The sequence below is a fragment of the Saccopteryx bilineata genome, chromosome 2 (genome assembly GCF_036850765.1).
Source record: "Saccopteryx bilineata isolate mSacBil1 chromosome 2, mSacBil1_pri_phased_curated, whole genome shotgun sequence".
Classification (NCBI taxonomy): domain Eukaryota; kingdom Metazoa; phylum Chordata; class Mammalia; order Chiroptera; family Emballonuridae; genus Saccopteryx; species Saccopteryx bilineata.
Genome location: NC_089491.1, coordinates 393335072 through 393348452, shown reverse-complemented (window position 1 = coordinate 393348452; position 13381 = coordinate 393335072). Strand labels below are relative to the sequence as shown.

Here is a 13381-nt window from a genome sequence, read left to right as displayed (position 1 = left end):
TCTTTTATTGATCAGCAATGGGATTGCATCATTAGGAAAGTTCATCTTTTCTTTAGGGTTGTAGAGTCCTAATGTTTTCCTCGTTCGTTTCTGCCTGGGTTCTGACTTGGCGGTGGAGTTAGTGTAGGAGGCGCAGCCCTGTCCTGAAAAGTGCTGCCCCAGGCTTTTAAATCCAGCTCCCATTCGCTTGGGGAGCTCGTGGGCGTTCTCTGAGCTGGCTTTCTCATCTGTAAATTGGGGGTGATGCCAGCTTCCAAAGCTTATTAGGATTAAGTGTGGTGATTGGGTGTGTGATACGGGGTCTGACACAGGGCAGGCACTCACACGGCGCTTGCTTTCATGCACACCATTTACTGATTTCCCGGCTCTCTATGGAGAAGAGGCTAGGGATTTGGTGGAGCCCAAAACACAGCTCTTCCCCTCATGGAATTCACAGCCCAGTGGAGATGGCAGAAGGCAGCAGCTCGGGAAGGAAACTGCAGGAGTACCCTGAGGGGTGAGAGGGGACATCCTAACTCACGCTGGAGTGTTGGAAGTTTGGGAAGGGAGAAAGCTGGAACAGGAAGGGTGACTAGGAGCTAGTTAGCCAAGCAAGTTCCCACATCCAAGCAGGACCTGAACTGGATTCTGATGAAGCATGAGATTCCTGTAGGCATTCGTGGTGAGGCTCCGGATCAGAGCTCCTCCACCGGGCACTGGAGACGCTCAGGGTTGGCTAAATCTTTGCTGTCCGGGGCTGTCCTGTGCGGTGTGGCATGTTAGCGTTATCCCTAGTCTGCATTCACGAGACACCAGGAACGCCTGTGACGATCAGACAATGTCTCCAGGTATTGCCAAATGTCCCTTGGGGGCAGAATCATCCCCGGTTAAAGCGCCATTGCTCCAGGGTTCTGAACATCCCCACTGATTTAAATCTTACGGTGCCAGCCCACTTCCTAGTCTCAGCTGACCTGGTGTGCAGGTGGGTGAACACCTGCCTGTTGTTAGTGGCTTTCTTCAAATCCTGCTTGGTATTTCCCCAGCTGGTAAAAGGCGATGCTTTCTTTCACTTTTTTGTATGTGTGCCAACCCAGAGGTGAAGAGTTGTAAGTCTGCCATTGGGATGAATAGTACTTCTCTCCAGGTGGGGGAGGGCTCTGATCATTCCCATCGGATTCAACTTCAGTTGCTGGTGGCAGTGGTGTCTGTACCTGTCCAAGGCAACGTGGCAGGAGTGCACTGTATTTATTTATTTATTTATTTACTTCACTGATTGAGAGAGAGGAGAGAGAGAGAGAAAGGGAGAGGGCAGAGAAGCAGGAAGCATCAGTCCGTAGTTGCTTCTCTCATAGGCCTTGACTGGGCAAGCCCGGGGTTTCCTGCTGGCAACCTCAGCATTCCGAGTAGGCGCTGTATCCACTGTGCCGCCGCAGGGCAGGCAGGAATACGCTTTTATATTTAGCGGTTGTCAGCATGGATATTAGTGTGTGGTCCACATTAAATCAGCAGTGTCCAAATGTGGGCATTTGGAGCCAGGCCTCACAGACCCTTCTGGAAGTGCTTCAGACTTCTTTTCCAATGCAGTTAGCTGTTGGGTTTTTTTGTAACCTTCCCATGTTGGACTTGGGTGGATCCTCTCTTACTGCTGTTCTCTATTAAAACGTTTCCGTTGGAGCCCTGGCCGGTTGGCTCAGTGGATAGCGCATTGGCCCAGGGTGTGGATGTACCGGGTTCGATCCCTAGTCAGGGCACACAGGAGAAGCAATCATCTGCTTCTCTTCCCCTCTCCCTCCCTCTCCCCTTCTTTCTCTCTTCCTCTCCTGCAGCTCAAGTTGGTTTGAGGCTGGGTGCTGAGGATAGCTTGGTTGATTCAAGCATCTGCCCCCAGATGGGGGTTTGCCGGGTAGATCCTGGTTGGGCGCAGGCAGGTGTCTGTCTCTTTCTCCCCTTTTCTTACTTAAAAAAAAATTCAGTTGGGTTAATTAGAATGATTACCTCAAGGCTAATTGCTTACTTGCTCCTCCTTTGAATCATTGCTGCGTGGTCAGTGGTTGTGGTGACCACATGCTGGGAGACCCAGGCCTTGGCCACCTGTCTGGAAATGACTACATTGCCCAGCCACGGGATGTTACGAGGAGAGCTTAGCATGCGACTTCTAGTGAACAGTGGATACGGGGTGGAGTGGGTACCTCTGCCGGTTCTGGGCTGAGGGCTGATTTTGTTCAGCTGGTTGAAAGCAAAATTTAGCTTTCTGGCTTAAAATAGTTGGGAAAGTAGGGCAGATAGGCCTGGGCCACCTCTCTGGTGTGGAATCTTCTGACTCCGCTGGAGGGGAGGAACCTCAGGGTGAGGTCAGGCTGTGCGCTCTCAGGAGGCGTGCTGGGCCAGGGGCGGCTGCTGTTGGTTCTGCCAGGCCTGACCAGAAGGCAGAGGGCAGCAGAGGAGAGAAAGCTTGCAGGCGAGCCGTGGTCTTAATCACGAAGCTTGCAGAAAATAAATAGACCAAAAAAATTTCAGGGCTGGATGGCCATTTTTGGCTGGGCAGTTGGTCTGCAGCTGTTGCTAAGGTATTGCTGAGGCCAGTAAGGGCCCAAGGATAGACTGGGTCTTGTCACCGGGAAACATAAATGGGCTTTTCTTCTTATCTCTTTTTACCTACTCTCCTACCCCCCAAAGCAAACACACACAGCACAGTGTACACTGAAACCAAGAGTTTGGTTGGAGTTCTGGTGTCACCAACTTAGCTGTTTGACCTTGAGCAAGTTCTTTACCCTCCCTGGCCTTAGTTTTCTCTGAGTTATGGAAGATTGAGTCTTTGTCACGCGACTGAATGCTTAACACTTAGGTGAGTTTCTCTGGAGGTAAGTGACCATCTTTGCTCAGCTACTCTCTGTCTTTACCTTGGTGTACACAGATGTGACTCAGAGAAAGTTGACCTCCTTTAGAAGAAGCCCCAGGACTTCCTATAAAGTCAGGCCATGTGTCTTTGTGGAGGTCTGGGTCTTGAGCTCACAATCACCTCCCTGTGCCCAGGTGGCTGGCCTGCTACCGCCAAAAGCCTAAGCTTCTCAGCCAGGCAGGGCCATCACTGGAAGCTGCCCAGAGCAGGTGACACCAGCCAGAGGGAGGCTGTCACAAGGCCAGTGTCTTGGCCAGTCCCTCCATCTCTGGTTCTGTCCTGTGCCAGGCAGCAATGGAATAAAGGGAGTGGTAGCCATCTTGGAAATGGACCTTAACTCGGTTTCCGAGGCTGCTCCCTAGAGGAGAGCTGTACAGTTCGTTGTCATTGAGTTTTCCCACATTTCTCATTTACCGTGCGCCTAATCTTCCAGGGCATGACTTGATGTTTTGCAGATGTAGAAACTGGGGCTTCGAAGCAGCAGAATAGTTGAGCTTACCACACATTTCCTTGTGTTCACTGTGTGCGGAAAAAAGAACTTTGCAGAGTTTTGTCTTGCAGGGAAGCCATTTTCCACAAGGCTGAATGTAGTAGCAGAGAGGTGTGGGTGGGCACTGGGGGTTCCTGCCCCCAGGAGCTGAGGAAGGCTTCCTAGCTAGGAGACTCCTGAGGGTCACTCTAAGGCACAGAGCTAGTGGGGGACAGAGCCAGGTTTTGTGAGTCTTGATGTTTGTAGCATGCTAGTTACTGGTTGCTGAGGGGCTCAGCCCAGGTGGGCTGACCTGCGGAAGGTACTTCCTTCCCCTCCCCTGTGAAAATAGAAGAGCAGGAGGCACTGGGACTTTTCTTTATGCCAAGGGCCAGGCCGGACCCAGGGCATATTGAGTTTCAAGTTGGCAGACTGGGACTTGCAGTTTCTCTTGTAGCAAGTAGGTTCTTTAGTATAAATAACTCTCTGTGGTCTCTGCTGGACACTTTCTGCTGAAGGTTGGCCAGAAGAGCGTCCCTTGGTTAGGACGTGGAACCTCCCACTCTCAGAGAAGCCTGGTACTTTGAGGAGGGGTCAGTAGGCTGCCAAGAAGTTCTACAGGACCAGTGCTGATGAGCTTTTCAGGTGGGGTCAGTGTGGTGGCCATTTCTGTACACCTCTGCAGCCCTGCCTTCTCACTGGTTCTGAGGCCTAGGCTCTCTGGCAGGAACCTGGCGTGGCTTGTTTTACACTCTAGAGCCCTTTGGGGTGTGGGCACAGTTAAGATTTGACAAAATCTGGATTTTCTCCAGAACTATTTTGAGGGAAGTGGTTCCTTGTTGGAGATGGGAAGCCAGGGCCCTCGGTAGTGCCTGTAGTCAAGTCGGACAGGTCAGTGACACTTACTAGCAGTAGAGACGGTGCCTGCAGACAGTGCTGCAGCTTAAGGCCTTAGCAATGTGCCTTGGAACGCCTCTGGGGATTGGAGTTGGCTCTTTGAGGAAGTCCTGTGTTGATAGCACTGTCCTGCAGCCCAGACCTGCACCTTCCCGAGGTGGAGTGACCTAAGGGTCCCAGCCCCGGGGGTGGCGCCCAGGAGGCCTCTGTCGCTGGCAGTCTCTGCATGGGGAGCCCGGTCTCTTCTTGGTGGCAGTCTCTGCATGGGGAGCCCCGTCTCTCTTCTTGGTGGCAGTCTCTGCATGGGGAGCCCGGTCTCTCTTCTTGGTGGCAGTCTCTGCATGGGGAGCCCGGTCTCTCTTCTTGGTGGCAGTCTCTGCATGGGGAGCCCGGTCTCTCTTCTTGGTGGCAGTCTCTGCATGGGGAGCCCGGTCTCTCTTCTTGGTGGCAGTCTCTGCATGGGGAGCCCAGTCTCTTCTTGGTGGCAGTCTCTGCATGGGGAGCCCAGTCTCTTCTTGGTGGCAGTCTCTGCATGGGGAGCCCGGTCTCTTCTTGGTGGCAGTCTCTGCATGGGGAGCCCCGTCTCTCTTCTTGGTGGCAGTCTCTGCATGGGGAGCCCGGTCTCTCTTCTTGGTGGCAGTCTCTGCATGGGGAGCCCGGTCTCTCTTCTTGGTGGCAGTCTCTGCATGGGGAGCCCCGTCTCTCTTCTTGGTGGCAGTCTCTGCATGGGGAGCCCGGTCTCTCTTCTTGGTGGCAGTCTCTGCATGGGGAGCCCGGTCTCTCTTCTTGGTGGCAGTCTCTGCATGGGGAGCCCGGTCTCTCTTCTTGGTGGCAGTCTCTGCATGGGGAGCCCGGTCTCTCTTCTTGGTGGCAGTCTCTGCATGGGGAGCCCAGTCTCTTCTTGGTGGCAGTCTCTGCATGGGGAGCCCAGTCTCTTCTTGGTGGCAGTCTCTGCATGGGGAGCCCGGTCTCTTCTTGGTGGCAGTCTCTGCATGGGGAGCCCGGTCTCTCTTCTTGGTGGCAGTCTCTGCATGGGGAGCCCCGTCTCTCTTCTTGGTGGCAGTCTCTGCATGGGGAGCCCGGTTTCTTCTTGGTGGCAGTCTCTGCATGGGGAGCCCGGTCTCTCTTCTTGGTGGCAGTCTCTGCATGGGGAGCCCGGTCTCTTCTTGGTGGCAGTCTCTGCATGGGGAGCCCGGTCTCTCTTCTTGGTGGCAGTCTCTGCATGGGGAGCCCGGTCTCTCTTCTTGGTGGCAGTCTCTGCATGGGGAGCCCGGTCTCTCTTCTTGGTGGCAGTCTCTGCATGGGGAGCCCCGTCTCTCTTCTTGGTGGCAGTCTCTGCATGGGGAGCCCCGTCTCTTCTTGGTGGCAGTCTCTGCATGGGGAGCCTGGTCTCTTCTTGGTGGCAGTCTCTGCATGGGGAGCCCGGTCTCTCTTCTTGGTGGCAGTCTCTGCATGGGGAGCCCAGTCTCTTCTTGGTGGCAGTCTCTGCATGGGGAGCCCAGTCTCTTCTTGGTGGCAGGTCTCTGCATGGGGAGCCTGGTCTCTTCTTGGTGGCAGTCTCTGCATGGGGAGCCCCGTCTCTCTTCTTGGTGGCAGTCTCTGCATGGGGAGCCCGGTTTCTTCTTGGTGGCAGTCTCTGCATGGGGAGCCCGGTCTCTCTTCTTGGTGGCAGTCTCTGCATGGGGAGCCCGGTCTCTCTTCTTGGTGGCAGTCTCTGCATGGGGAGCCCGGTCTCTTCTTTGTGGCAGTCTCTGCATGGGGAGCCCGGTCTCTCTTCTTGGTGGCAGTCTCTGCATGGGGAGCCCGGTCTCTTCTTGGTGGCAGTCTCTGCATGGGGAGCCCCGTCTCTCTTCTTGGTGGCAGTCTCTGCATGGGGAGCCCCGTCTCTTCTTGGTGGCAGTCTCTGCATGGGGAGCCCGGTCTCTTCTTGGTGGCAGTCTCTGCATGGGGAGCCCGGTCTCTTCTTGGTGGCAGTCTCTGCATGGGGAGCCCGGTCTCTCTTCTTGGTGGCAGTCTCTGCATGGGGAGCCCGGTCTCTCTTCTCGGCGGGTGCTGAACCCAAGGCTCTGGCTTGCCCCAGGGTGGTCCAGAGCCCTCTGGTTGGTGTCAGCTGTTTAGTGAGTGGGAGTGTGGTGCCAGGCATCCTGCATTATCTAACTTAATTCTCACAACAACCCTGCAAGTAGGCATCCCACTGTTCCTTTCTAGGGGTGCCAACCAAGTAGTCATGTAACTGTAGTTCTGCCTGGGAGGGCAGAGGCACTGTCCCCCTTTAAAAATGTTTTGATTGTTAGTGGCCACAAAAGAATGCCTAATTTATAAAGCATAACAAAATGAACACCTAGAACCTACCTGTGTCGTATTACAGATGAAGAAACAGGTTTCCACCCAGCAGGTGACCCAGTGAAGTTCGCAGAGCTAGCAGGTGGCAAGCCTGGTTCAGACTCCAGGCCTCTCCAACGCCTCAGTCCATTTGTGGCATTGGACACTGTGGGCCTCTACAAATATCAGCAGATGTTATTTGGGAGAAGGTTCTTTGGTCAGTGCTCAGCAGATTGTTTTGCTGTGGTAATTCTCTGGTCATTTAACATACTAATGCTTTTTTTTTTTTTTTTTTTTGCATTTTTCTGAAGCTGGAAACAGGGAGAGACAGTCAGACAGACTCCCGCATGCGCCCGACCGGGATCCACCCGGCACGCCCACCATGGGGCAACGCTCTGCCCACCAGGGGGCGATGCTCTGCCCATCCTGGGCGTCGCCATGTTGCGACCAGAGCCACTCTAGCGCCTGGGGCAGAGGCCACAGAGCCATCCCCAGCGCCTGGGCCATCTTTGCTCCATTGGAGCCTTGGCTGCGGGAGGGGAAGAGAGAGACAGAGAGGAAAGCGCGGCGGAGGGGTGGAGAAGCAAATGGGCGCTTCTCCTGTGTGCCCTGGCCGGGAATCGAACCCGGGTCCTCCGCACGCTAGGCCGACGCTCTACCGCTGAGCCAACCGGCCAGGGCCTAATGCTTTTTTTGAACTTCAATATTTTCCAAGTTGATCTGAGGGTGGGCATTTGTCCATGGTCTCTTGTGTGACTCATGTTCACAGAGAAAACTGCAAAACTCTGGTCTAGGAGCAGCTCTGAGGGGACATCCCTAAAAGAAAGGTTATTTTCTCTGTCCTCATGGTGACCTCAAATCAGAGGTGCTTCCCTCTCAGACCTTGTGTTTGCTCTTGCATCTTGCCCACAGCTGGGCATCCTGACCATTTTGAAGAGTCCTTCCCTGGCCTGCAGTGTTTCTGACGGCTAAGTGTATGTCTTTACAGCTGCCCTTGGGAAGGGAGCGGTCAGAAGCCATGTAGAGGAAGATCTGTGGTCCAGGGTGGTCAAGATCTGTGATCCAATCATGGCAGGAGGAGAAGGCTGAGAAGGCATTTGCCTCGCTCGAGTCCTGTGGCCAGTGTGTTTCTGGCTGCGCAGAACTGCTTCAGCTGAGTGGAGGAACGTGGGTGGGTGTGTCCTGGGTGCCACGCTCCCACGTGAGGGCATGTGTGTGGGCTCAAGCTGAGTGTGCTTCCAGAGGACCAGATCGGAGGGATGTTAGCTGTGAGAGGATGGTCACTATAGTCACTGGTCAGGGAGCAGTTTTAAAAATCGTGTATCTTGAGGAAGATAGAAATTTGAGTGTGATGGGCTGTCTTCAAGATTTTGGATTCTCCCAAACGGAGGTCTTTGGAAGCTTTCTTTTCGAGTAGACAGATGAGATTCTCTTTCTGAACATTGCAGGCAGCGCTGTCTACTTCTGCCCTGGCCTCCTCTGCAAGCCGGAGAGTGGAGGAAAGAAAGGGGTGAGGGGGCAGAGGAGGCTTTTCTTATCACCAGGGTCTGTCCTGAGGTGGTCCCGCCTCCAAAGTGATGACAGGTGGACCCTCCTGGGGGCCCTTGAGAAGAAGGGCTCCTGGCCTGTACGGGGAGGTTTCTGCTTTGGCTTTGGCCGGAAGGCTCTCCTTTGCCTCATCCCAGGCGTTTCTTGCCTGGTTTCCAGACAGTGTGTTCTGGAGCTTAACATGTTTACTTTCCATGTGGATCCTTGAGCGTCTCAGATCACGGCAGAGGGCGCCAGGGGACCTGGACCATATTTCTTCTCCCCCCAGGAACTTGGGTTGTCTCTCTCGATGCTGACGTGCTCTGTTTATTTTCAGTGGATATGCTGCTGATGAAATCACTCACTGCATACGGCCTCAGGACATCAAGGAGCGCAGAGCAGTCATCATCCTCAGGAAGTAAGTGCCCCGGCGCCGGGCCCTGGCGGCCTGCCTGTCCGAAGAGGGAGGTCTGGGTCCCCACAGGCCTTGGCTCCCCGTGTCAGCAGCGTGGCCAGTGAAGCCTGAGAGGAGGGAGGGCGCGAGGCCTGTTTCTGTACCTGAGTTCTGTGAAGGTGAAGTGGTGTCAAATTAAGTTCTCAGGTGGGACTTTGGGGCTGGATGAAAAAGGTGAAGGGATTAAGCAGAAAAACCCAAACGGCCACAGACAGAGACGGTGCTGTGGCGCTACCAGAGGGAGGGGGTGGCGGGGGAGAAAAGGGAAAGGGGGTGCGTGGTGGTGGAGGCTTGACTTAGGGTGCTGAGCACAGTGCAGTGTGCAGGTGATGTAGTCTGGTTGTGTACCGAAACTACATAATTTTATTAACCAGTGTCACCCCCAATAAATTTTATAAAAAATTGAAGGCCTGGCTGGTTAATTGTTATTCCAGCCTGACCAGGCGGTGGCGCAGTGGATAGAGCATCGGACTGGGATGCAGAGGACCCAGGTTCGAGACCCCGAGGTCGCCGCTTGAGCACGGGCGCATCTGGTTTGAGCAAAAAGCTCACCAGCTTGAACCCAAGGTCGCTGGCTCCATCAAGGGGCTACTCAGTCTGCTGAAGGCCCGTGGTCAAGGCACGTATGAGAAAGCAATCAATGAACAACTAAGGTGTTGCAACGCACAATGAAAAACTAATGATTGATGCTTCTCATCTCTCCATTCCTGTCTATCTGTCCCTGTCTATCCCTCTCACTGACTGACTCTCTGTCTCTATAAAAAATAAATAAAAATTTAAAAAAACAAGGTGTCGCAACAAAAAACTGATAATTGATGCTTCTCCTTTCTCTCCGTTTCTGTCTGTCTGTCCCTACCTATCCCTCTCTCTGACTCTCTGTCTCTGTAAAAAAAAAAAAAAAAGACTGTTATTCCTAAACAACAAGGTTGTGGGTTTGATCCCCGGTCAGGGCACATGCAGGAAGCCACCACTGAATTGTGACTGAGGGGAACAACAGATGAATGCTGCCCTTCCCCTCTTTCCCTTCTCCCCCCCCCTTCCGTCTGTCTCAAAAAAGAAAGTGAGTCCCTGGCCGAATAGCTCGGTTGGTTGGAATGTTGTCCCATAGTGTGGAGATTGCCAGGTTCAATCCCTGGTCAGGGCACACACAGGAACAGCTCGACGTTCCTGACTCTCTCTCTCTCTCTGCCTCTCTAAAAAAAAAGAAAGAAAATTAAGTTCTGTAGCTGTTTAACTAGAGTGCTTAGGACTGAGCAGAATACATGCTCCCAGTGTTTATGGGAGCAGTCTTAAGATCTGGGGAACCCCTTTCTAGAGTTGCCCCGTGTCTTCCCCCACCTCCTTGGTTCTGATTTGTCCCATGTATCTTTGCTGATTGTGTTTAGACTGTGCCTTAGCCTGCTTTAAAAATGCCTGGGTTCTCACTTGGGGGAGGGGCAGGGAGGGACAAAGGAGGCAGAGGTAGGAGTCAGGGTGCAGTGCCCAGCAGGTACGCCATTTGTGGCTGTCCCTCATTTCTGGCCAGGGAGTCAGGGCTACTGACCAGCTCTGGCAAAACCAGCCTCACCAGCACTTCTTTCTCTCTGCTCACGAGGTGAATGGACTGAGCCACACAGACACTGGATCAAGACCAGGCTGTCTTTATTCATTTTATTATTATTATTTTTTTTTTTTTTTACAGAGACAGAGAGGGAGTCAGAGTGAGGGATAGACAGAGACAGACAGACAGGAACGGAGAGATGAAAAGCATCAATCATTAGTTTTTCATTGCGCATTGCGACACCTTAGTTGTTCATTGATTGCTTTCTCATACGTGCCTTGACCGCGGGCCTTCAGCAGACTGAGTAACCCCTTGCTGGAGCCAGCGACCTTGGGTCCAAGCTGGTGAGCTTTGCTCAAACCAGATGAGCTCACGCTCAAGCTGGCGACCTCCGGGTCTCGAACCTGGGTCTTCCGCATCCCAGTCCAACGCTCTATCCACTGCGCCACCGCCTGGTCAGGCAAGACCAGGCTGTCTTTAGAATGGGGTGTTGAGAGGCTGGGTCATTGCCAGGGCCAGCGGAGACCTCAGGGAGCAGGACCAGTGTGGAGACCAGGCTGGAGCGGGATGTTCTATAGCTTGCTGTCCTTTTTTTTTATTTTTATTTTTATTATTTTTTTTACAGAGACAGAGAGTGAGTCAGAGAGAGGGATAGACAGGGACGGAGAGAGATGTAAAGCATCAACCATTAGTTTTTCATTGTGCGTTGCAACACCTTAGTTGTTCATTGATTGCTTTCTCATACGTGCCTTGACTGTGGGCCTTCAGCAGACTGAGTAACCCCTTGCTTGAGCCAGCGACCTTGGGTTCAAGCTGGTGGGCTTTTTGCTCAAACCAGATGAGCCCGCGCTCAAGCTAGCGACCTCGGGGTCTCGAACCTGGGTCCTCTGCATCCCAGTCTGACGCTCTATCCACTGCGCCACCGCCTGGTCAGGCTAGGTAAACCTTATTTTTTAGAACCGTTTAGATTACAGAAAACGGCGAGGATAGTACTGAGGGGTTCCGTGGGCCCTACACAGCATGTCCGCTATTATTAACCTCTTATATTGGTGAGGTATCTTTATTATAATCAAGAAATCAATATTGACTTATGATTGTTAGTTAATGTCCATACTTTATTCCTATTTCCTCAGTTTTTCCCTAATGTGCTTTTCTAGGGTTCCACGTCACATTTAGTTGTCATGTCCGTTCCGTCTCCTTGGCGGTGACTATTCCTCAGACTTGTGTTACTCATGGTGACATGGACTGGTCAGGTGTTTCACACATCACCTCAGTTGGGATTTTCTCATGGTTAGACTGGGTTACAGGTTTGGGGGAGGAAGACCACAGGGCTGTAAGGCCCTATTCCGCTCGGTGTCATGTCCATGGCCCAGGACTTATCCCTGTTGATGTTGACCTTGATTGCTTGAGTGAAGTGGTGTTCAGCAGATTTTTGCGTCCTAAGGTTAGACTGTTCTCCCTTTGTCCGCACTGTCCCCTTAGGGAAGTCACTATGTTCAGCCCACATGTAGGGAGTGGGTAGTTAGCGCCTCTTCTTTTAAGGGGGAGTAGCCACACAAATTATTTGAAATTCTGCACAGGAATTGTTTCTTCTCCCCCATTTGTTTATTTCTTTACTCAATCATTTACTTACATCATGGACTCGAAGGTATTTATTTTATGCTCAGTTTGTTGCAGGTTTGGCCATTAGGAACTCTCTTGAATAGGTCCTTATTTTCTGACTTGGCACTTTTGGTAACTTCAGTCTCCTGTCCTTTGAATGTGGAGTCCAAAGAACATGATGGTGGGGTCGTTGTGTTGCAGCTGTCACCTCACCGGGTCAGAACTCTGCTTCTCTGTCCTCTGTAGAATGGAGACGATTTAGATCAGTGATGCAGGCAGGACACTGGGCATACTGGGAGCTCCAGACACGGGTCCACTTGGCAGCTGGCACCCTCCAGCCAAAGGATATTCTCAGAATTCATCAAATGAAGGTTTTTTATCTGCCTTTCCACTTTCTTTTCCTCTGGTTCCCAGCACACGCCAAAACCCAGGACCTAGAAGGATGGAGCCCAGAGTGTAGGTGCTGTCTGGCCTCTCCCAGTCCTTCCTTCTCAGCCTGTGCCTGGCATCTCCAGCTGCAGACAGGGACAGGCAGTCCGCCCAGGCCAGGAACTGGAGAGGAGCTCCTGGGGTGACAGAGAACGAGAGCAGCAGCTTCTCTGGTGCTCCTTTCAACCTTTGCATCCTAGCTTGTCTCAGAGACATCGTCACTGGGGGTGCGTGGGAGGTGGCCACAGCGAGAGCGGCAGCTGCCTCCTCCCTCCTGAGTGGTGGCTCTCATGCCTGGCTGCCCTGGATGGCTGGGTTGGGTGATCCTTGTTGTAGCCAGTTGTCTCCTCTGTTAAACAGTTCCTCCAATCAGCTGTTTAGCCAGTGGGGTCCCTGACAGTGGTCTGACCTCAGAAAATGGCTAAAATGGGTGACTGAGGCTCTTTGACCTGACTTGACTGGTCCCAGGAGTCATCCAGGGGCCAGACTGGAGGGCAGACACAGGGCTCGGTGTGAGGGCTGAAGAGGCGTGGCAGGGTGCTCCCTGCTCCCCCAGGCAGCTGCTGCACAGGCCTCTCTGTGGTCTGCAGAGTAAAATCCAGGCTCTTTGTTGGGCTTTGCCTGTCCATCCAACCTGACGCCTTCCACTCCTCACTTATGTTCAGGTCCCTGCAGCTCCTAGGATGGTCCTCGGACTTGCATCCTAGGCTCTGGCAACACTGTGACCTGTTGGGAGTGCTTTCCTGTCTGACACGTTCACCTCTGCCCCTACCCCTCAGGGGATCCCATTCACACACTGGAAGGTAGCTGACCTGGTCATCCTGCAAGCCTTAGCTGTTAGCTGTTTGGACATTCTGGAGCATCATATGTGTACCTATGGATACCCCTTCCCTGTTTAAACTGTCACAGCCGACGTGCCTGCATGGTACATTTCCAAGTCTGTGCCAACTCTGTGTTCGTTAGGGGCAGGACGACCCTTACCCACGTGAGGCTCCTCACGAGGCCTGCCCAGAGGAGGACAGTTCAGGCTGAAGAGAGGCAGGCAGCTCCCGAGTAGCTACAGGGGTTCGTCTTAGAAAAGGACAAGCTGGTGGCAGATGAAAGGGGAGCATCTTGGCCCAGGCACTGCTCAGGTATCGGGAACATGGCCTTTACGGTACCTGGCTGACTTGATGTCTTGTGAAGTCACAGTCAGATGGGTAGTATTTGGGCATTGAGCCTGGCCCTACTCGTAGGCAGAGGGGTAGAGCCGGTCTGTCTTTG

At 53.1% G+C, this 13381-nt stretch overlaps 1 protein-coding gene across 1 annotated transcript in view; it reads left to right on the top strand.

Annotated features, from left to right (window-relative positions):
* ALKBH5 (alkB homolog 5, RNA demethylase) overlaps positions 1 to 13381 on the top strand; it is a 30630-nt gene that overhangs the window by 3292 nt on the left and 13957 nt on the right. Inside the window, exon 2 of the mRNA XM_066264415.1 lies at positions 8431 to 8511. Coding sequence (XP_066120512.1) covers positions 8431 to 8511 — 81 coding nt within the window. The remainder of the gene's footprint in view (positions 1 to 8430; positions 8512 to 13381) is intronic.